Below are 24,143 nucleotides of genomic sequence, written 5' to 3'. Positions count from 1 at the left end.
ACCAGAGGATGATGTCCTCTACTGGAAGAGCTATTGTGTTGTGATGAGAGATGTTGCTTCCAAGTGGAACTGGTGCTCCTCATGCATCCAAGTTTTTTGCATTGTCCATGCAACATTATTAGCATCAAAATGCAAGCTAATGTTCCCCCCATCACCATTTAATATGGGTTTACCATTTCCAGGAGGAATCCAACATGTAACATGTACCTGATTCCAGTGACGTGCTTGCAGTATCTGAATGACCAGTTTTCAGTACTGAGCACCTTACTGGAAGTATAGAGAGTCTTCTCTACAGTGATGCCCCATCTATGGACTGTCCCCCCCTTAGAAATATGCATGGCGACAACACTTTTGGCATTCTGGTACCAATGACCATTTATTAACCCAAACATGTTTAAGGGTGTAGAGTTGAATAGTGATGTCCTGTTTCACAATTACAGAGGTGGCTTTAGATGCTCCTATTGTTTTTACGGAGTTTATATTTTATTGTGATGCTATGATAGTATTTAAGGTAGTTGCACCCCAGCCTGGGATCTTTGGGATGAAGGATTGGTTGTAAGCAGTCAAAACAAATATTTAAGTTCTCACTGAAGGAAGGAAATAAACTGGCACAAAACCATATCACTTTAAAAGCCAAGAGCTGATATTTTCCCTTCTGGGCTTTCTTCCTAAAACCTCTGTGTTAAATGCAAATTAGGTGTTTTACTCCTGGCTAGCTATCTCTGTTTCTCGCAGATTATTAGGGAAATAGATCACAAACTTGGAGGTAGAAGATCCAAGAATTAAGGTGATACGAAAGTCTTTTGAAACTCTAAATGATGTTTGTGGGGGGACAGGCAGTTGGGTAAGGGAAATAGTTGGCTCAGTCTTTTGCAGACTCCCTTAATATACTGATAACCTGCAACAGTAAAAGATTAGTGTTTAAAGTGCCGCCTCTCACTGTGCTAGTGAATTGGAGAGGGAGTGGGGAGGGAGCTAATAGATTTGTTATTTTCAGTTGGGCTACTGGGATGAGGTAAATTGTGGAAGAGAGAGGTAACATGGAATAGTCTCTCTCTCTCTCTCTCTCTCTCTCTCTCTCTGTGTGTGTGTGTGTGTGTGTGTGTGTGTGTGTAACACACACAGTGGAGAGCAATGATTATTATACGGAAAAATCAATTGTTAACCCATGGCCGTTCTTGAATTCTAAATGTGCAGGAAAGTACAGTAGTTCAGTCATGGTGAAAAGGCACTCTATACATGCATAGAAGTACGGTACTTTGGAAGGGAACTTATCTATCACGACAATGCAGAGAATTCTGAAAACTTCTCTTTTATGCTAGGAGTTGGGGGTTGGGTGAGAATAATGGCCAGGATTCCATGAATGAGTCGCACTAGCGGAAGCTCTGTACAAGGACTTCTGCTTCCAAAGGGAAATACAGACACACTGAATCCCTGGAATCTCTCACCTTTCAGAGCTTGAGGTGGTGTGCAATATCAGTAACACATACACACAATGCTTTTTCTGGGGGGATGCAGGGGTACGCATACCCCTAAACATTTTGTGAATCTAAGTTTGGCCTCATTGAGGGACAATATTTCAGTATGAGTAGAAAAATGGGAGTACCCCTAAACATTTTTTAAGAAAAAAATCTCTCTCTCTGTATGTGTGTTATAAGTAATTGATTTGCTTTGTAGTCTGAGGCTTGCATCACCTGCTTTTATCACCTCCAGCCATCTGCTTGCATGTACTTGTAGTTTTTATTTTATGCTTGTGACACATTTTAAAGTCCAGATTGTGTTAGTCGTACTATTTCTGTCCGGTCACACTTCTAGCCAGTGCTTTTTTTCCTTAAAAAAAGCCAGTGTGGTGTAGTGGTTAAGAGCGGTAGTCTCGTAATCTGGGGAACCGGGTTTGAGTCTCCGCTCCTCCACATGCAGCTGCTGGGTGACCTTGGGCCAGTCACACTTCTTTGAAGTCTCTCAGCCCCACTCACCTCACAGAGTGTTTGTTGTGGGGGAGGAAGGGAAAGGAGAATGTTAGCCGCTTTGAGACTCCTGAAGGGGCGTGAAAGGCGGGATAGCAAATCCAAACTCTTCTTCTTCTTCTAAAAAAAATGTTTAGGGGTACTCTCATTTTGACTCAAGAAAACCACCTTTTTATAGTTCAAATCGGAAAAAATAAATACAGTAAATAGACAAAAGTACAAGGATTCACAAAATGTTAAGGGGTATGCATACCCCTGCGCACACCCAGAAAAAAGCACTGCTTCTATCTCCACCCACTTATGCCTAGGAGTGACCCTGTTTCATCAAGGAAAGCTGCAAAAGAATCTCAAAGCCGAAATTACTTAGTAATTACTTAGGAAAGTAGCTCAGTGTTTAAGTATGCTTTGCATGCTGAAGGTGTGAAGAACCACTCACTGGTGGAAGAAGAGGAGTGCGAGGGGAGCGCACTGCTCCTGGCAGTGTGATCCTGGTGGGGTGCCATCACGGCTGCCCCCCTGCCTGCGCTGGGTGCCACGCCCCCAGGACGCGTGCCAGCCCCGCCCCGCCTGCTCTCCGCCCCCCGGTGCCGGAGCATGAAGCTCTGCCACTGGAGCGACCGTGAGTCAGCCTAGCCCTAGACAACACTGAGCTAGAGGTCCAGTGCTGTGACTTGGTAAAGGTCAGATTCCTAGGTGGTGGGAGTGTCTCATTCAGACAGATGGTTTTGTATCAAGCTGATTCATCAGCTGTCAGCTGCAAGAAACCATCCACTGTCCACCTGAAGTGCATGCACAAAAAGGAGCATTATTCACAAATTTGGGGGAAAGTCTGGTGGGGGTGCGCGGGCTCATGACATGAATGTGTTCAAATACTGAAGATTAATTCCCAAAGCAAATCTGAGCGCCGTAGAACAGGAAACCGATGTAGTCATTCTTCCTCCTAACAAGACACCACAGGCCCTCTTCATTATTTTTTTTCTATTTAATTTTATCTTGTGCAAATGAGATTGCAGAGACCAATGTGCTCAGACAACACCATTAAGCAGTAATGGGATTTGTGTAACTAAGTGTTGTTGTTTTCTGGCACCACAAACATGAATAAAAGTTAAGGGGCTGAATTTCACCTAAGAGACAAATTGAAAATCTTAGATTCTGAACTACTATTTTCCATTTCAGCCAGGTGGTAGTGATTGTTCTCAGAACCTAGTTTTGCTCTTACCAAGCGATGCGAATCATGTTATTTTCCTGCATAGTTGAATAAATGTCCTTGATAACACAGCAGTTACTCTCCTGAAGGTATTCATAGAGCAGCCTCCAGAAATACTTTACTGTTTGGTGTTTTTGGAACATGTATTAAGGTGCCTATGGTCTTAAGTATACTTCTTTGCCACAGTGCATGATCTCCGCAGCATATAAGACACGTGGAACCTCTCGTTCTGCCTTTACGCAGGCACATACATAGCGACTGTCCATTGTGAGAGTTGGGCTGCTTCAAGAGCTGGGCTTGAAGGAACAAGGAATGAAGGGGTGTAGCCAACTACAGGGGGGCAGTGGAACAGCACAAACTAGAAGGGTAACTTTGATGGAGGCCTTTTGCATCAACACAGTAAAACATTTGTTGTTGGCTTACAACAGTTCCTAGCTTTGCTCCATAATACAGGGAATAATATATTTTTCTCCATAGCTCTGCAATGTGGCAGTTGGGTTTTGTTCACCCCTTATTCCCAGTTCCCCAGTTGGTTGAAAAGAATGATATTCAAAGCCTCTGCCACCGCAAAGATACTGGAAGGAAATTGGGCAATTTGCCAAATATCAATACAAGGATGAACACAGTATTATAGCCCACATTTTTATGGTAACAACTAACGCTGGAGTTTTTCTCTTTGAGAGAAATATATGACAAAAAGGCCCACTCCCTGGGAAAGACTTATCACAGACGGTTGGAACCAATCTTTTATAGATAATGGCATGGCATTTTTAGTTAAAGACCACATGCCATTCACTGGACCTGGTGTCTCAAAAATGGACAAGAGGGAGCTATGCCAGGGTCAGTGTGCACTGAGAGACTATTGCACTCGTTTAATTACTTCATTTGAAATCATTAGTACTTCTGCAATACTGAAGGATTGTTGCCCTGTTACTATGACTATCCAAAGAGCAAATATTTCTGTTTGTTTTTCATAAACTGTTGCTGAATTAAATAAATATGATTATTGGTGTGATCCAACATATGAGTAAATCTAATAAAAGCAGGTGTTTGTGGGGAAATGAGCATGGGAAACAGAAATCAATTAGCCTCATTTGCCTTTACACAGAGGGAAATCAGACTGATGCATAAACTAAAAGCTCATGATTTTATGCAGCTTCTGGGCATGATTAGTTGAAAAGGAAGTAGAATAATACTGCCGCTGATTAGGTCTTTCCATATCGCTTTCATATGAGACTCCTGCTGTTGTTTCTATCTGTTTTGTAGACTCTGGGTCCTAACCTATAAATTCACTGAGGATAGAACTATGCGAAATTTGTAATCCTGTATTTACGAGTTGCTGGGTTGGGTCAACGAAAATTGTCAGCTTTAAGTGGCAGAATGTTAAATTGTTTGAAAGTTAACAATGAACATTGAACTATATGGTGGCAAAAATGTTGACTAATTTTATCTTAAGGAATAGGTATTAATGAAGCAGTGTCTCATACTATGTATACTTATCCTCTCATCAGATTGTCTATGTGCCATATACCATATTTTTTTGTGTACAACACGCCCCCATGTATGAGGCGATCCCCCTATGGGGGGGATTGCCCAGAGTTGTTGAGCTTTTTTGGAGGGGATTGGCTAGCACCAATTGCCCGTCGTCCCCCCTCTGCACTATCCATGTAGACGATCCCCAATTTTTTAACAATAAAAAAACCTTGTCTTATACACGAAAAAATATGGTAGCTTTGCATGAGGAAAATGATAGATGTATCCCTTAGTTCTGATGTTAGAATTATGGCTGCTATTCCCAGCACTCTAGACTACATGCACGAGCTTCCTGCAGTACATTTCGCCAAAGAAGATGAAGCTCACTGCACACACATATTTATTTGCCATTTATTTTATAAAATGTCTGGATTGGTGCTCATCACATTGTGACCCCCCAAAGCAGTTTTCAGTATGATAAAACCAGCACAACAATCGAAACAGAATGCAATCAAAATCCACAGGCAGCATAACACAAATGATCCTCACTTCCAAATTCAACTTAGCCAGATCTTCCAAAAGTCTGGGAGAACAAATGAGCTTTACCAAGGAGAATGAAGCTCATCAAAGATGAAGCCATCTCTGTGTGTGGCTTCATCTCACAGTTGGGGTGCAATTAGTGAGAAGGCCCTGTCCCTCATCCTGATACTGTGAGCAGGACTCGCTGGTGGCACACGAATAAGAGCCCTCTCTGCCAATCAAAGAGCCTGGGTTGCCTGATATAGTGAAAGGTACTCTTTTATATGGCCTGGAGAGAAAACTGCAAGGAATAGCTTAAATTCTGAATTTTCAATTTGTATGAGTGGCTTTTAAATGAACCAGTACCTGAGAATACTGGGTGATTAAGCCTAAAACAGCTGAGAGATGAGAAGTGGGCCATCTGTGCTCTGTGTGATAGAAGGAATTGTATCATTTTCAAGCATTTGCTAAAAACTGCTCCCCCCCCCCTTTTCAAGCAGATTGTCTCTACAAGAATTTTAGAGAAAAACACATTGAATGAATTATATGAAATGCCAAGTGCCTTAATAATCATTGTCCCTTTTAACTGTTTTCAATTCAGGACCACTTATGGATGCTGAACTCCCAGTTTTCCATGCCTGTTGCCTGTGATGGATGTGAGGTAGGAAATGTTTATGCAGTAACTTTGATGCTTTTTGAGCCCTAGGAGGCCAATACTAATTTATGTTTGCGAAGTCTGTGTGGTTTCTCCCCAATACCTCTGTTTGTCTGTAATATGAACTAAGGGGACATTCATAGCAAAGCACAAAGAGGGAGCTGCTTTCCAGACATCCCCATAGTGTTATGAGAGAGGGCAAGATAAGAAGCCCTAAGTATGACCATTGCGGAGGAGCCAAGCAATTGAGTACCTCCCTGCAAATGTGGAAGCCCTGCAAAAGGCAGAGGCAGTGGACAGCCTTGTAAATAAGCCCACAGTGATTCCTTGCCTTGCTCTCCTGGCTTCCCAACAATGCAGGTTGCTGCTGCTTATGGCAAGGGTGGTGTCTGGCAGCAGTAGCATTGGATTGGCTTCACCACCCCACTTTGCAGTCATCTCCCTGTTCCTCTCCCTCTCAGTAAGCAGCAGAAGCCATCTATGGAACTGGGAAGCCAGGAGAGCGACAGAGCTTCACTCATGCTGTTCTACTGGTTGCTTCTGCTAAGGTAGTGGGTGGGTGGTGGGAACTGCATCTGAGTCCTTTAATCTGGTCCCGATAGAAATGTGAGATGGCAGCATGCTCAAGTCACCTCATTTGATATGTTATATAATACGATGTTCCATACGCTGATAGTAAACTCATTATTGTATTGTGGATCAACACTCCTCGTGCACAGAGAAAATGTATTGGGAAACTTGGGAAACAAGATATTTAGATTCCCCTCCTGGGGAAGTTCAATGAAGACTGAGCATGCTCAATAGGCACTGAATGCTAATTGGCTCTTGGTGGGGAGGGGAAGTAGAAAATGGTGCAGTAATGGAATGGAGTTCCCTAGACAAGGCCATAGCTGCTTCTCTGGAACCCTGAATAGAGGTACTCCACACAGTAGTGTGTGTGTGTGTGTGTTTGTGTACATGTACACCCCCCCCCACCCCTGTATTGGTAATGGGTTCTCTTGAATTATTTTTCAATTATAATGCTCTAAAACTGAATGAGTCTTAATTGCTTTAACTGCTTACTTAACAACCATAAGGACACACTCTTGAAATGCATTGGTTACACTGTGGCAGCAGAACAGGTGTTTGTGAAAAACAAATCAGGACTGATACTTAGGTTTTGTATTAATGGCATCTACGCAGATTTGATGCTAAAATAAAATATACAGGAAAGCTGAGCTGAAAAGCAGAGAGAGCAGGCTAGTTTTGATTTAGTTTTGATTTATATACCATTATGAACTTTTGTAAAAGCTATATAAAGATAGCTAGGAACTGGAGCAAAATATATTGATGCTAACTGGCTGAAAACATCCAGCCATTCAGCTTTTAGCATTTCTCTTGAGAACTGCCCTCAATAGTTGCAAAAGCAACCCAGACCAGCAAAAATGCCTCATCTATTTGGCCTGGCTGAAGGTTCAGTTAGTGCCTCCAGAGGTTGGGGGCGGGTATGGGTGTCATAGAACCTTAAGCCTGTGGACAGCCCATGGTCCTTTTTAGCCCCAAACTCTCTAGATATACAAATTATAAATATGAGACTGAAACTCCTTTAAATGAAATAAAATGGTTCAAGTAAGAACATGTGTTTCGTCATGAGCTCTGAATCACACTATTATTTATATGTAAAAACAAATATCTACTTGAAAAGTGAGAAGCAAGCCAGTTTTAGATCTAACTTTTAAAAAATGGATGTCATAATGATATCACAAATGATTTTGGATACCGAATATGTAAAACATGGGTTACTAATCAGAGCTATGCCAGGACTACAATTAATTATAAACTGCAATGTTTCCAGTCTAGACACTGTACTGGAAACACTACAAGTCTGGGTAATATTGGCAATTTTCTCTGTGTCTAGGAGACAAGTTGAGGCCCTGTTAGTACAGATGGGTGTGTAAGCAGGGATGAGGAAATCTGTCCATTTGGATTTCTCTCGCTCATTTTTTCAGTCTTAAATTCAGTTCTCCACAATTTTACAAGTTTGTGATTTTTTTTAAAAAAAACACCCTCAAGAAAATTCATGAGCTTTTAGTGCAGATTTCCCCCTATATGCACATTTTTCTTTGCAATTTTGCCTAATGTACACATTTTTCCAAAGCATTTTTCCTAATATAGTGCATTTTGTATGTTATTTTCAATAATATATGCATTTTAATGCACATTTTTCCTGGATATAATTCATTTTTGTACACATGATTTGCCTGGAAAACTGCAGTGCCAGATTCAAAGAAAGGTGAATTCTGAAGAATGAATGTGTTCTGGTTTACATATTGTTTCAGAAAGTGTGAAAACTGTAAATCCAAACTGAACTGAATTTCTTTTCTGATACCTATGTGGAAGTCATCATATATTTTTTTAATCTAGAAAAATAAGTTTCAGCTTCACAAAGGTTTCATTTAATGATTCACGCAAGGCAAACTTAAATATGCAAGTTTGCAATCTGGAGATAACACAAGCAGAGATTTCATAGTTTAATCACAGGAAAGTTTTTTCTCCAGCTGTGTCATACAACAGATTTTCAGGAACTGGGTGAACCCAGTCCTACTTCCTCTTATATTCTTTCCAGTAAATGTGGTAGTTCCAATGAACAAATGAGTAGCATTGGTATTCTGTTTATTTAGACTGAAGTGCATCAGATTAGATTTGCTTTAAGGAAACAACCATTTGAAGATCTTCCTGATATGGTGCTGTTTTTCTGCAATTACTCTGAGAGACAATTATTCATTAAGAAAAGACATGACCGCTGACTCTTTCTAAATAATGAGTACAAATTTTGGCAACAGGTAAGTGCTCTCAAATCTTAAAAGAAATTCAGATCTTATAAAAAAAGGGAGAAAATAATAACCTGTTACCTCTCTATAGTGCAGTTCTTAGTCCAAGGAGTTTGCATAGGGCAAAAGCCATTAGAGCATCTGTTAGAGCATTACTCTAACAGATAACAGAAGTTTCCATCTTTTCTCCCTCCCCATGTGTTCCCAAAATCTGATATGGAGGATATCCTGCCCTCAATAGCAGATTTTGTGGGGGGGGGGGGTGTGCTGCAAGAAGAGGAGAGTAAGAGGAAGCCCCATTTGCACAAGTGGAAGACCATTGTAGAAACAGGATACCACAATTGGGCACTACCCATAGTGATTTGATGTCTGTATGAAGTAAAATATAGGCCACTAAAATTCTACTCCCACTGTTTTGTTAGCTTCAATAGCATCTTGGCAATAGGGTTTATTTCTTCTCTGTCCTTTGCAAATGTGTTCAAAAATCTGTTTTGAACATATAAGTAATTTGTAACTGAAAAAGTAATATGTCCAGCTGTACATAATTAATTTAGAGTTTTCTGTGCCAGGAATATTAGACAATCCTGTTAGATTACTGTGAAATCTCTGCGGGAGTAGTTTGTTTGTTGGACTGGCACAGGTAGACAGCTCCCTTTTCACATCTTGTTCCTTTTCTATTCTATAGAACAGGAGGGAAAAGCAGTCTCCAGTTTTCATGACTATGGGGGTCGTGAAGAATATTTTTGTTAACATGATTTCCCTCTCCTTATCTATCTTACTGGGTTTATGGAAATTAAAAAATAATAATTGCAGTTAATATATGTAAATACTCTTGTGTCAGGCTAGATCTATTTAGTCTGCTAACAAGATTTATTTTTTGTTACATTTTTTTGGTAGCATTGCTGTATTAGTGATTAAAAAAGTATGGTATACTTGGTTAATTGAAACAAGCCACGATCAAACTGTGGCTTATCCTGACTTATTTCAATAAACCATATTTTAAACCACCCAGAGTTCTCAGTTCAGATGAAACAACAAACTTTGATTGGTTTAAAACAGAATGCAGATACTCCAATGGCCTGTCTTGGGCATGATGCTAAATTATAATTTAGTATTACATGGCCAAGCTTTGGGTTTATATTCAGGCTGCCTACTATGTGCCTCTGACCTTATTAAAAACATTCACCAGAGTTGCTCAGTTGTCAAGAATGATGGTAAGACAGAAATATAATGTTCCCAGTGTTTGAGTGGTGTTAAACTTGCATAGATGTAGTCTGTATACATTTGCCTTTCTCTAACTTAAAACAAGATACTTGTAAAATCTATAGGGCAGATTAAAACATTTGTGAAAACAGCTTTTCCATATCTTAAACATCTTCACAAAACAGAACTTTAAATGAGAGAGTTAAACATAAAGGAGCCCAAAATAGCATTAATAGCTTACAAGTACAAATAAATGGAGATTAATATGACATTAAGAGGGACAAAAGAAGAAAATTTATGAACCAACTTGATGATTTTTAGACAATTTAATATGCCTTTGTGTTTACCACATCTGTGTGCATTTGTGACATTTTAGAATCCAGTGTGGATCTGTCTGCATGTAAATTGGGCAGCTGGTTTACAGAATGAGCAATTAGACTGAAGCGCCCTTATTGTGCACGTGCAGAAATGAGTGACAGCTCTGATGATAGGATCCAGTGCACTTAGGCAAAAGCATCCCAACACCACACTGGGTTTTAACTAATCATTAGAAAATGAAATGCGCAGCATTGCCAGATATGGCGAGAAAGCATTTTTGTTCACATGCCCTGTTTCCATAGGCTTTCAGGTGTTTCACTTTGCTGAATCCCAGACATTACTCTAGTAATCTTAACAGAGCTATGGAAAGGCATTACTAACAGTGGAAAGTTTATATAGTCAGGTGACATCCAAACAAAGAGCTCCTGAAAAGATTAAGATGCTGGATGTCCTATATTGCCAATGGAGAATGTTCCCCAACCATTTTGAGTGTTTTCCTAGTAACTCAGAGCTCCCATTTTGCCTGAAGGTGATGTATCACAGGACTGGTCACAAAGGGCAAGTGTACAAGCTGTCCATTGATATGAGCAGTGCTTTTTTTCTGGGGGGATGCAGGGTTACGCATACCCCTAAACATTTTGTGAACCTAAGTTTGGCCTCATTGAGGGGCAGTATTTCAATATGAGTAGGAAAATGAGAATACCCCTAAACATTTTTTTTTAAGAAAAAAAGCACTAGATATGAGAGGTCGTCCTCTAATGGGATAGTGAAGAACCTCCACTGTTCACTCCACTTGTTCAGGCAACTGTCTGTCATTTGTATCTGGGAAACACCCTCAAAGGACCATCCCACAAGATCTTCAGTTCTCAAGTCCATAATGGCCTGGACATACCAGATCCTCTCTTGATGCTCCTGAGTTGTATTCCTTCTCCCTGCCAGTCCCATTTCACTTGGATGCACCAGTCCAGGATTGTCATGCTACCTCGAATACCAGGTATATCTTCCTTCAGCACTGTACCTGCCACCTCTGTCTTTTTTGAGATGGCACCTGTTCATGAGATGGCACCTGTTCACTTTGGGAACCCGTGACTTATTCTCTCCTCAAAATCCACAGGAGACAGAAGACATGATTGATGGACAGGCAAAATTAAGACCTTCGGTGAGAAAAGCACAAGGGAAATTCGTCTCTTTCTGCACATTTATGTCTGAAGCAGTAGACCAAATATCCCCCCTTTTTATACATCTTTCAGTCACTGCAATATGTTTCAAGTTATGCTGTGACATCTTTTGGGGGTGGAGGGAGGTTTCTTGGAGCATTTTTTCTAAAAGTAGTCTTCATTGCCCTTCAGTGCACTTTTCAGCACTTCATTCAGTAATGTCAGTAAGTAAAATGTCCCATTACTCATCCCACATATTCTTTGTCCCATAAGGAACAGCTCCTTAGGAACACAGAAGTGGTGAAATTATTGCTATTATCATTACAGACCGATAACAGCAAGCAACTAGTGAAAACACCAGCAGAAAAACGTGCTAAATTGAACTGCATTAATATGTCTTTAATGGGATCCTAGGAAAAACAGATAATTTAGAAGGAATGAAGCAGGGGCTTTGATCAGAGACTCTTTCAAGGAGGTCAGAAAATAGTAATGAACTATAGACTGCTATGTGTCAAGTAATGTAGAATTTAGTATAAATCATTAAATGGCAAGAGGTTTTGTAATTACATAAAACGTAAGTACCACCTACAGTGATAAATGAGAGTGCCATATTAGCACAAGAAATAGACCAGTGACACTGACATCACTGAAATTAGTATTTCAGTTTTGGAGGGGGCCTGTGAATTAAATAGAAGACTGTGTCAATGGTGAAGGAAGATGTAAATCTTGCAGATCACTTGAGGCATCTGTGAATATTAAAGTAGTTTGAACATGTACATCCCTAATTTAGCGGAGCTGTTTGGTGTACAAGCTGGGTTCAATTTAGGGCTAATTGTGGCAAGAGCCCCCAGTCTAAATTGTTTTTCCGTTGTTTCATTTGTCTAGTACACATTCAGTTTACAGAGTAGTGCAGTACAGATATTGTAGATATGATTTTTATACACTTAGAATAGAGAAGCTTCATGTGAAGAGTACCCGCATAGGTTAAATAACCCTGTCTTACCCACGTGGTACCACTTCTCTTGCTTCCTTCAAATATGTCCTCCAAACCTACTGTATCCATTAAGCCTTTGTAATAATTCCTTAATACCCACCATTACCTACTGTAACCAAATGCAAATTTAGAACTGAAACAAGTTCACTCTTTTCTCTCTCTCCCCTTTGTTGAGTTGCAGATAACTCGTCTTATACTCTTGAAAGACCATGCCCACTGATAACACGATATAAAAAAACAATTAGCCCACTAGAGGTGTTTTGGGGCATTGTGTAGGAAGGGTGTGTTCGTTGGGTTCACTGATCTTCAGATCCCATCTAGATTTACAATTCTCATAGCTTCAGCAGTCCTTCATTTAGCCTCAAAATGGACTACTTGTTGCTTAGCAACTCAGCATAATAGCAGTGCACGCTACAAGGCTTTGTTCTTTTTTACATGTATTGATGTACTTTATAATAAAGAATGTGAGGTATGAAAGGGAGAGGAAATATTATGTCTGATGTGGAATTGGAGGATCCCTACAGAACAAAAGAACATTTGCTACTTGAAGTAGTATATCAGAAAAAAATGCCCTTTTGTCTATTGTGACACAAGTAAAAAAAAAAAAAGCCCAGTAATACAGTTTTTTATTGCAATAAATACTCTTTATAGCATTCCACTTCATCAATGAGGTGCTCTAATGTTTACTACAACCAACTCCTGAGTACCTGGGTTGCTGGGTTCTTCTGTGGAACAATGCTAAGACTTGCAGGCAAGATCTCATGCATGTTCAATGAGGTTTATTCATAAGTAGGTCCATTTTAGATTTTCAGCCCAAGATATTAACTCAAAACTGGCTAAATGTTATTAAATGGCTTTTTTCCAGATAAGGTTTAGAAAAATCTATTGCTATATCATTTCCAGTCAGAATAAAATGGAGTTTCCACTGGAACTATATAAAGGTAGTATCAAAATGCCAGGGGCAAATACCTAAGGATGAACTTTAAAAATTAGATTATCTCAAAATTCCAATGATGCTTTAATAAAAAGCAACGGTTGTAATTATGCTTATTTGTACTGTATTTTATTTTACAAGCTATCCATCTCACTCAGTTTAATAATTTATGAAAATCTGGGCCTGTGGTTGAGGGGTTTTTTGGTTGAGATTTGTTTCCATGTGTATGTTTTGGTAGATATACATTGTTGCATAGACCAGTGTTTGCCAAACCACTTGTGAGTTGCAACTGGTTAATTTAGGTTAAGCTTTTGCCCTCTGTTGCCTGCATATACCTATACCATGTGTTGCAGGAATTGGAGCAAAAGCCAACATGCCTTTCAGAATGTAAGTCTTTAAATAGGAGTGATTAAGAGGAGCGATTATATGCTTTTAAAAATAATGTGTGGGATGTGCTAATAACAATATCTTTGCTTGCTTGGTACAGGAGCTTCAACTTAGCATCCGCCTTATGCTCACCTGTTTCCCCAGTTTATTATCTGCAAGGGGGGGGGATATTAATGTTTGATGTGGGCCTTGGAAACAGAATTTTATTTTACATTATTGTTAATTTGCAACTCAGACAGTTAAGTTGCAGCAAGCTTGGGTCTCCTAAGCTAGGCAGTATTTCCACTTGCAAAAACTGAAATATGTTCCTGTTGATTGGCGCTAACCAAGGTGACATTCAGATCTGAGCCTGGAAACAAATCTGGAATGCCCCACAGTGCATTTTAGTATATTTATGTAGCAAGCATAATTCAAATGATTAACCCACTTCTAATTGAATTTTATCCTAATGATTAGATTGTTTATACACATCAGTATGACGGAAAAGGACATGTCCAATAATAAAGTTTCAGATCAATTTGAGGAGGGATCTGAGTGACTTGAAAACAGTAATAATAATTTTATTATTTATACCCTGCCCATCTGGTTGGTGGCTTCCAACACTCTCTAGTTCAGGCATGGCCAAACTTGACCCTTCGGATGTTTTGGGACTACAATCACATCATCCCTGACCACTGGTCCTGTTAGCTAGGGGTGATGGGAGTTGTAGTCCCAAAACATCTGGAGGGCCAAGTTTGGCCATGCCTACTCTAGTTTATGCTACACAGTGTTCTACTGTGTGTTGACATACAAGGCCTTGCAGTATGCCAGGGTTCTGAATTTTTATCAAGTGCTCCTGCAATGTTGTGAAAACTTTATAGTGCAGGGGACTGTACAAAGCCTTGTGATCTGGTGCTCGAGAGAAGGGTGGGCAAAGTCTTCTCTTCATGGCTTGCTAAACTGTTGCTAGAGCACTGCCATTGGTAAGTGGGATGACAGAATGGCAGGAAAAGGAGGGAAGGCATTTAGGGTATTGGATGATGGGAGCTGAGATTTTTCTTCTCCTCAGATTAAAATCCAAGCTTGAGAAGAATTAAGGAGCAGTAATACATGCCTCATAGCACTTTGGAGAGTGTATGTCTGGGCCAGTGTGTATGGAATTGGCAATGTTTTTTGATATAACAGACATTTTTAACTCGGGCAGGGAATCAGTAGTCCTCCAGATGTTGCTGGGACTACAATGTGCACCATCCCTGACCATTGGGCATTGTGCGTTGGAAGTGACACGCTGGACTGGGCAAACCTCTGGGTCTATTGCAGGAGACAGTTATGTGCAAATCACTGAAATTTTCAGCCTAACTGTGCTGTTTTTGTCTTAAATGTCAATGTATGTTGTAGTGAAATATAATCACACCTTTGGCATGTGATTTCTCTAAAGATTGAGAGCATTTTAGGATGGTGTTCTTAGGTGTGCATTGGGAAATTCAAATCACAAGAACTGAGTTTCCAGATTACAGATCAGTCTTTGAAAACCTGTTCTTAGAATTGTAGCACAGCAGGCTGCACACTGCCAAATTCTAAAATATTGCAGCAAGGTATTCAAGAACAACTCTGAACTAATGAATCCACACCATGTCTCTTAACTGCAGAGCAAAACACAATCAGTGGTATCATTTCTTCATATCTTTATTCTCCTCACAAGCATCCCCCACATACAGTTTGGGTGGGGGGTGGGGGAAAGAAGTTAACATCTATTAATCATTATTTCCTAGTGTGATAACAATGGCTAATGGGCACACTACAGTTAAACAAGTTCTGGTGTGGAGGTGTCGTTATTAGTTCTTCCCTCCTTCATAACAAAAGTGAAAATTCTGCCAACCCACACATTCCAGATTGTATCAGATCACAGCAGAACTCCCCACTGTTGCTTTAGAAAGTGTATCAGCTATGCCCAAATCAGACAAATTCTTCACAGGGGATGTTGAACAAATAAGCAAGCAGTCTTATATGTTTGTTGATTTGGCTAGCAAGAGATCTGTTCTGTGTACTTTTCTCATTAACAGTTTTGGTGTGGGACAAACAAAGATAGCTGTATCCAACTTTTAATGTTTCCTGGATGAATTCCCAGACTTGAGTTATGGGGAACAAAACTGGTTCTCACTTCCACTGTTGCTAATGGAAGACTTGGCAAGAGCATGGCAACATGCTGATTTCGGGAGTATCTTTGTGAGGCATACAACTGGGTACTTGTTCACTTGGAAGTTGGTTTAGAAACCAACTATTTTGTATTGTCCAACTGTATTGTTCATCAGAATATAGTACAGGTTGAACACAGTTCTGTCTGCCTCTCCATGGTGATATACTAACACAAACCTGATATCCAGGATTATTGCGACAATTTCGAAAAGGCTACAATTGCTTCGTCCCTAAGGCTTACTTAATTTGCATCTTAATTAGGAAACATGACATCTGTTCCTGTTCAGAAGTCACTGTAGAAGAGGTTTGGGGGTTGGTGTAGGGCATTTTCCTTCCAACCTGGTACCCTCCCAATGGGCTATACCTATAGCAGCTTCAGGCTTCCCCACCTTCGCTCCCTTGATAATGTGGTTGTGCACTCCACTCAAAGGTGAGCGGGTAGGGCCTATTCTTTGACCTTGCTGTGGATATATTTGGTCACTGTATTCAGGGCTAGGGGGGAATTTGCCTTCAAATTAATTGGTCCTGTCTATGGGTTTTGCCTACCTTATAGAAATTGTCACAGCTGGTTGGTGGATAAGACATTGTATTGCATCCTTAGTCTAGGCATAAGGGGTAGGCCGAAGCCCCTACTTCATTTCCTGCTTCAAAGAACTAGGGTATCATGTTAAAGGGATCCAGTGGAGGTGCCTCTGTCCAAATATCTAAATAGGGGTGGACAGTGGACAGTCCCCAAACCCTTCACCAGCAGTGTCCTGAAGGGACCGCTTCTATTTGATGTGTGTCATGGAACAGTCCTTAGCCTGGAATCAATCCTGTAGGAACAATCAACCAGCAGACTGGGTTGGTTGATTCAGGATACACACCCAGTGCCTAAGCCAAGACCATAATATATCTGTAATAAATGAAGTTGTGGCCTACCGAACTCCAAATTGGCTTGTTTAAATTGCCCTTTATTACTTCCTTCCATGTTTCCCTCCAGCCATGACATTTGCAGGCTTACTGCACCTCTGCTAAGTACCAGGGAAAAGCACATAGTAAGAGAAAGATTGTTGCATTTGCCTCATGAAGCAGAGTGTTGGGGTGATGATTTTGACTGGTCTCTGTTGGGATCATAATATTTACAGTTGGCCTCTTCTTCAATACAGCTCATTTTAGTCCATTATTCTTTGAAGGATCATCATCCTAAAGCCTCTTGTTTCTCTACTAATCTCTCTGAAATAGGTTGTTAACTAAAGTGAAAGCCATATTTGGGTAACATAGACTGCATACACATCATACATATAAAGCACACACACACACACACACACACACACACACCAAAAATTCTGGGAATTGTAGTTTGCTAAAGGTGCTGAGAATTGTAGCTCTGTGAGGGGTCCACCACAGTTCCCAGGATTCTCTGGATGAGAAATGTGCTTTAAATGTATAGTGTTTATATAGCCATGGAGATTGATTATGATGAGCAAGCTGAGGGTTTAATGGAAAAATAACATGGATTGTTCCAAAGTAGTAATCTCTTTTCAAGATTAAGATAAATTTATCCATATTATGATTTAGGCTCCTCACTGCTCCATATCATGAAATGTACATAGAGACACACATTAAAATTAACATGCAGTATCTGCCCCATTCAAAGTCTTTTGTCAATTTTTCTGCAATAATTTAGGCTCCCATCTGAAAAAAAATGTTTTCAATAGATATGTATTTTTATAATTGGAATGTTCAGTGGTTTATCGCCCATATAATTAAAAATGAGAGTTTTTGTGACACGAAAAGGTAGAATTGGTAGAAATGGATCGCTGAAATTTTGCCTCCATCTGATAAAATCTCACTGTTTGTGCACAAGCTTGTTATTAACTTGCAGTAGTTGGAGTTGGGTTTTACAATTCTTTTAATTAAGTGTTGGTGGAGTTGTTTGGAAAGATGCTGTCTGTGATGAATATATTGCTATAAAGTGCTTCCTTAGAAACTGAGCAGAGAGTTCAACAATACACAGAGTAACTAGGCTGATAACATCGTCATTGTCACTTAGTACCACTGAGTTTCTGAAATACATTCTTTGCTGACAGAATTGTATACATACATACATACATACATACATACATACATTTTAGGCCTCTGTACATAGGTTCAAGAGGGGCGCAGGTGGTGCTGTGGGTTAAACCACAGAGCCTAGGACTTGCCAATCAGAAGGTCGGCGGTTTGAATCCCCACAACAGGGTGAGCTCCCGTTGCTCGGTCCCTGCTCCTGCCAACCTAGCATTTGAAAGCACATCAAAGTGTAAGTAGATAAATAGGTACCGCTCTGGCAGGAAGGTAAATGGCATTTCCGTGCGCTGCTCTGGTTCGCCAGAAGTGGTTTAGTCATGCTGACCACATGAACCGGAAGCTGTACGCCAGCTCCCTCGGCCAATAAAGTGAGATGAGCGCCGCAACCCCAGAGTCGGTCATGACTGGACCTAATGGTCAGGGGTCCCTTTACTTCCCTTTACCTTACATAGGTTCAATACAGCAGTTCCATATTCTAGTACCATTTGTATTTGTTCACAGGTGGTATTTATGCCTTTCCCTTCCTCTGAGGATCTCAGGGTGATATACTTGGTTCTGCACCACCCTTCCTCATAGTCATCATGTGACATAGGGTAGGCTGACAGACAATGACTGGCCCAAGGTTCCCTGGGGAACTTCATGGCAAAGTGTGGATTTGGACCTGGTTCTGACCAACTCAATCTAACTCTCTCACCACTGCACGGGGGGGGGGGGGGGTTGCCAATCTTTTGGAGCCAGTGGACACATCTGGAAATTTGAGAGTATGTCATAGACAACAGTCATAAAATGCTTTCTCTGGGGTGTGGTATACCACAAAACGGCTGCCGCAGTGATGTTGCATAATTGCTTCCACATCTAAAAGGGCAGAAAAACAGACAAGACCATGAAATGCTGTGAGTCTTTCCCCCATCAGCCACCGCATGGGGTGTGTGGCACCTAAATCAGTCATTGCTATGGTTTCCCACATAGAGAAGCATTTTGCACCTCTCCTCTATTCAGAACTGATGGGAGAGTGGGCATCCAGTTAAATGCAGGCAGGTTTAATACGGCATGCTCAATGTAGGAGAGGCAGCCCAAGCAGGAACAGAAAACAGTTTCTTGGGAATTGTAGATTTTTGAGAGAATGTTTACTGAGACATCTTATGGGCACCATAGGTGGTACTTGCAGGCACACTAGCAGGCTCCATCACCATCCTGACTCTGGATCTTCCATGTTGGTTCTCCTCAAAGGTATGGTCTGGTGCTTTGATTAAGTTATCTTACTTATTTGCTAGGTTTGTTATTGAGGCTTCTTTGTGCAGTGTCCTTTTTCTCAGAAAGAACAGGAAAGAATGAAAGGCAGGCAGCCTGGTTTTATAAGGTGGGCAAGGAAATGCCAGGCAGCTTCAGTTCACAAGAAAGCTTTGACAAGTGCTCCACTTGGCATGGACCAAGGGGCTCATCCAAGCTGGAGTTTAATGTGGATTTGAAGTTGCTTGTGTGTGTCTCCTTTTGCTGTTTCCATATGACATCTTTCTCATCCCAGGTGGCAGTCCAGTCTTTCTCTCAGCTAAATTTAGCTTTTCCCAATCTGCAGATAATCTGATAAGGGAAGCAAATCCATTATAAAACTGCATGTTACCCAAATGATGGTACACTGAAGGGTGTTGTGTGAGTTTCGAGCTGTGTGGTGGGTGGCATTTTGCCACATACCCTACTTCCACTTTGTTTCCATCAGCCCAAAGGAAAGGATGCAGCCTGCCCTTTTCCACAGGTTGTTTCTGAAGGCACATTTACAGTATCTTTAAAATAGCTCTTCGGTGCAGAACTGCTCTTGCCCAAAGAGCTGTATTAAAAATAGAATGTGCCCTTGCAGGGGTAGGAGGCAGGACAAGAGGTGGGAAAGGAAGCGGCAGCATTTTCATGAGAATGCAAATTGTCTAGCATGGAGCGACACACACACTTTTTGATTGCTCTTTGGTGCATATCTGGGATATTGTAAAAATAAAAAATAAAATAAAGGTGTGTGCACAGCTAAATAAATATCTGTGCATGTCCCCACCATAGACCTTAAGGTTTCTGGAACCTACATTGGGTAGGGAGGTACTAATTGAGGGGAGGAGACAACAACAAATATGTCCCATAAAGCACTGCATAGTACAGTACTGCGGAGTAAAGTCACTGAGAGATTTCAGAAGCACAAAATTGAAAGTCCTTATATGTATACATGGAAACAGTGACCCTCATCCACATGAATGCCCACATGTGAACACAGCTCAGAGGTTAAGTTGGGTTAGGACACATCTCTGTGAATAGCAGCAGAGTGATTATGGGACATGATGGGACATGATGGTTAAATCTTATTGAGATGCATAGAAAATAAGGAATGGGCCAATAGTGCAAAACAGTTGGCTATGGCAAATGCATATTTGTGGGAGTAAAGAAAGCAATTCGTTAAGACAATGAGTGGGAAGGAGATGCTAAACTAAGAGTTCCGAGAGCTGAAGCAGTTTGGGGAGGATTTTCCCCAAGTTGTCGAAGTGTGACAAAGTTGACCAAGTTTTCTTGGTCAAAGTGAGATTTTCTTTCTCTCTCTCTCTTGGTGGGTGGAGTGAGAGAGTATACCGTATGCATTAATGAAGAGAAGCTATATATCATCTCAGTATCAAATGGAGATAGAAATACAAATTGTAAAATAAAAGACTATCTCATTCTGTTAGCAGCCTGTACTGCAGTTTTCCCCAACCTGGAGCCCTCCAGATGTCTGGAACTACAAACCCCATCATCCCTGACTATTGGCCATGCTAGCTGGGACAGATGGGATTTGGAGACCAAAACATCTGGAGGACACCGGGTTGGGGAAGGCAGCTCTACTGCATTATGACATTTTGTTTGTTTAATGTATTCTGCTTAGGTCCTTTGTAAGGGTTTTGATGTCTGGTGTTCCTTGCACCTTCCCAAGAAATTGTTTATTAGGGATTACCATGTAATTCCCATGACTATTTATGCATGCATGACTGTCTGGTCTGTATTTTGCTCCCTAACTGTCCCATGAATTCATGACACAGCTGCTCCCTTCTTCCATCTTCACCTTGGGAAACTTGTCTTCACAGTTACTGCAGTAGTGACAATGTCTGCCTCACCAGCTGCAACTGGAAGCAAATAGTGCAGATGAACTTATGAACTGCTTGCAAAATGCAGACATCCTTTCCTGTCTGTGCTAGTAAAAGAGGGCAGGCCCTGAATTCTAGGCATTACTCAAGGGATGAGCCCTTTCTAGTTGGAATTGGTTTGCCTAAGGATATTTTGAAAGTTTGTGCTGCTAACAATCAGTCTCCCCTTCCTTCTCAATTTCATTACCCAGCTGGTGTGTTCAGTTCCACCTTTACACAGCTATTTTCTCGTAACAGTATGTAAATAGCCATGTGTGAACAATATGAGAACACCATGCTTATATCACTAGAATGATGCACATATACTGCTTGCTTCAAGCATAACAGCTATCATCCAACTAGGATTGCAGATTTCCAGGAGTGAGGCAGCTGTTTGTTTGACATTAATGCATATAACTTCTATTAGTTCACCTAATTCACCTAATTCACATTGTAGTTTATTTATTGTTGCTATTGTTGCTGTTGTGACCATCATGGTCATATCAACCACAGAACACACACACACACACCCCTAATTTGCATTGGAGGCATCCAACTATACTTTATTTTAGGTGGGAGAAAACAGGAAATAGGGGACTTACACTATGACACTTTTTGCCCTCCTTTGTTATGAGTGGTGGAACTGAATAAGAATCTTTGTTCAAATGTATCCTGTTTAAGTATAAATGTTAGCACTATTTGCCTGGTATTTCAAAATAAAAATGCAATTATTCATTGTTATCTACTTATTGTAAACCTACCTTCAGATCGCCTAGTGAAAGATGATATATGTATATATATTCATGTGCCCTGTGCAAATGGGTATGATTCTGCCCTTATCTCCCAGATTCCCAATTTGTGCAGTATTTGTATAAATTTAGCTATGTTAGTTGTTTATGCAGTGTAGAAACAAAGCATGGAGGAGCAAGATTGAGCCCACTAGCCTTGTTCCCAACATTTAAGCCTTGTGAACAGGCTTGAGCAATGCATGGAAGGTGCATGCGTGATTTCGCTCCCTCTCTGTGCATTAATTTCTAGATGACAATATATCCACATAATTTTAAGCTTTTGAATCCTCTTTCTATCTGGTGGCATGATTTGTCCTTTTTCACAAGTTTAGATTAATAGCAGCACCATAGTCTGTTCTCCTTTGATGAAATGCCTTGGGGTCAACCAGAAGCACAATATTTTCTTGACAGTTTCTTCTACCACCATCTGCCAGTTCAATCCTTCTAATTTTATTTTAATCATCCTTTGCACTAACAGTTCTTGTGGTGCCTCAGTGATTTATTCTCCAGAAGGAATGCAGCTAAAGACAGATAGTAACACCCTCTGTCTTATTTCTGTTTGATATGGTAAACCTGTGTATAAGTTGCACTGTTGCAGGCTAGGGCTCATATGAATGTATGGTTTTCCATACAAAAGAAAATATTTTCACATTCTATTGGATAGGAAACCTAGCTGTGGTCCACCTTCCTGACACCTCATTTTCTGTATGGAAGGTTTTATATGTGTGTGTGTGTGTGGAGGAGCATTCAACTATGTGAGCCCCCTAGCCTGACATGGCACAGCTGAGACCAAGGTTTACCATCTTAGGCCTCAGAATCTAAACTAGATGTGATCTCCAACTAAGAGGGTAGACCCGATGAAATAATGGACTTAGATGAGAAGGAAAGCGAGATCATTCTACCTGGCAAGCTGAAAAGTTTGCTCTGACAGAACAGTTGCCATAACTCAACATTGAATACCTTGCATAAGTGTTTATAAATGAGTCTGAAAATGATAATATTTATGTAGGCAAGAATCAGCAGGCTGACATCCAGATCACATAATGAAACCATTTCTCCTTGCTTTCAATCAAACACAAAACCGGTCAAACTGACTCCTGTTTAGATACCTTCACCCAACTTCTTGGCATTGAAATAAGATTAATGACTATGTCATATCTCTTAACAGTACTTGAATTTCTCACAGTGCTCTAAGCAAGCAATTAACTGATAAAACACTGTTTTTGGGTTAAGAAAATAACTTAATGTTACCCTGTAATTCAGACATTGCAGGAAGTGGATTTTAAATAAATGGGAAAGGCCCTTGCAATCCAGGCAGTACTCTCCTTTATTTGTTTAGTAAGTGGAATTCGTTCTGCACAAGTGAGTATAAACAATGCTGTGCTTAATAAAACAACAACCCCAAACCCTACAATTTATATTATTGTTTTATTTTAGTATTTCCTTCTCTCTTTGGCTGTTGCTATTATACCTGTGATTCTTCCTCTTACTGCGGATGTTTCCCTTCTCTTTTGAAATAGTTCCTTGATGCCTTGCCATCCTTCTAAATAATTCACTGATGCCTTGTAGATCTTTAAAATTTTGTTCTCCATTGTCAAAAGAGATCAATCTTTTATTGATCTCTTTTCCTCTGTCGCTACGGGGGTAGGGATGGTCAGGATTTCATGCAGAACTCACTTTTTGTTTTCTCCAAACCTTAAAATGGATGGCACAAGAGGATATAACTATGTTAACTTGATTTCCACTTAGACTGAGTTTTCTGTACTTGTCAGTGTGGTTGATCCTGTCTAGAAAAATAGATATCAGCTGGGAAAAGATATTGTATGCTTTACAATGTGCTAGATAACGGAAATGTCCACCATTGGGTAGTATACTGATCAAACTCAGACAGGGAAATTAAATTATGTGATGCTATGCCTGTGACTCCATGCAGTCTGAGAGCCTGTGGTGGTTTGAGGCCGTTCTTGGCAATTATCAAAATATCAGTTATTCCTAAAGCATTGATGCTCTCTACTGACTAGTTCAAGTCAGGCCTCCCTTTAAGGGTTTTGGAAAATATTTTGAATCAACCTTATTTCAGCAAGTTACCTTTGAAATGTAAAGGTAAAGGTACCCCAGACCGCTAGGTCCAGTCATGGAAAACTGGGGTTGCGGCACTCATCTCACTTTACTGGCCGAGGGAGCCAGTGTACAGCTTCCAGGTCATGTGGCCAGCATGACTCAGCCACTTCTGGCAAACCAGAGCAGCACACGAAACGCCGTTTACCTTCCCACCGGAGTGGTACCTATTTATCTACATGCTTTCGAACTGCTAGGTTGGCAGGAGCAGGGACCAAGCAACGGGAGCTCACCCCGTCGCAGGGATTCGAACCG

The 24,143-nt window shown here is 40.6% G+C and overlaps 1 protein-coding gene across 6 annotated transcripts in view; it reads left to right on the top strand.

The window, feature by feature from the left end:
• The window catches only part of HTR4 (5-hydroxytryptamine receptor 4), a 165,546-nt gene that overhangs the window by 59,001 nt on the left and 82,402 nt on the right, over nt 1-24,143 (top strand). For 3 of the 6 annotated variants that reach the window (XM_080995279.1, XM_080995280.1, XM_080995281.1), the window contains exon 2: nt 5,768-5,827. In XM_080995279.1, the coding sequence (XP_080851405.1) occupies nt 5,817-5,827 (11 nt within the window). In that variant the 5' untranslated portion in view covers nt 5,768-5,816. Of the gene's footprint in view, nt 1-5,767; nt 5,828-8,509; nt 8,644-24,143 lie in introns of those variants that run through there. The other 3 variants (XM_080995283.1, XM_080995282.1, XM_080995278.1) reach the window with 3 other exon arrangements.

This window comes from Podarcis pityusensis, assembly GCF_964106645.2.
Source record: "Podarcis pityusensis genome assembly, chromosome: 2".
NCBI lineage: Eukaryota > Metazoa > Chordata > Lepidosauria > Squamata > Lacertidae > Podarcis > Podarcis pityusensis.
This window is presented reverse-complemented; position numbering and strand designations above follow the sequence as displayed.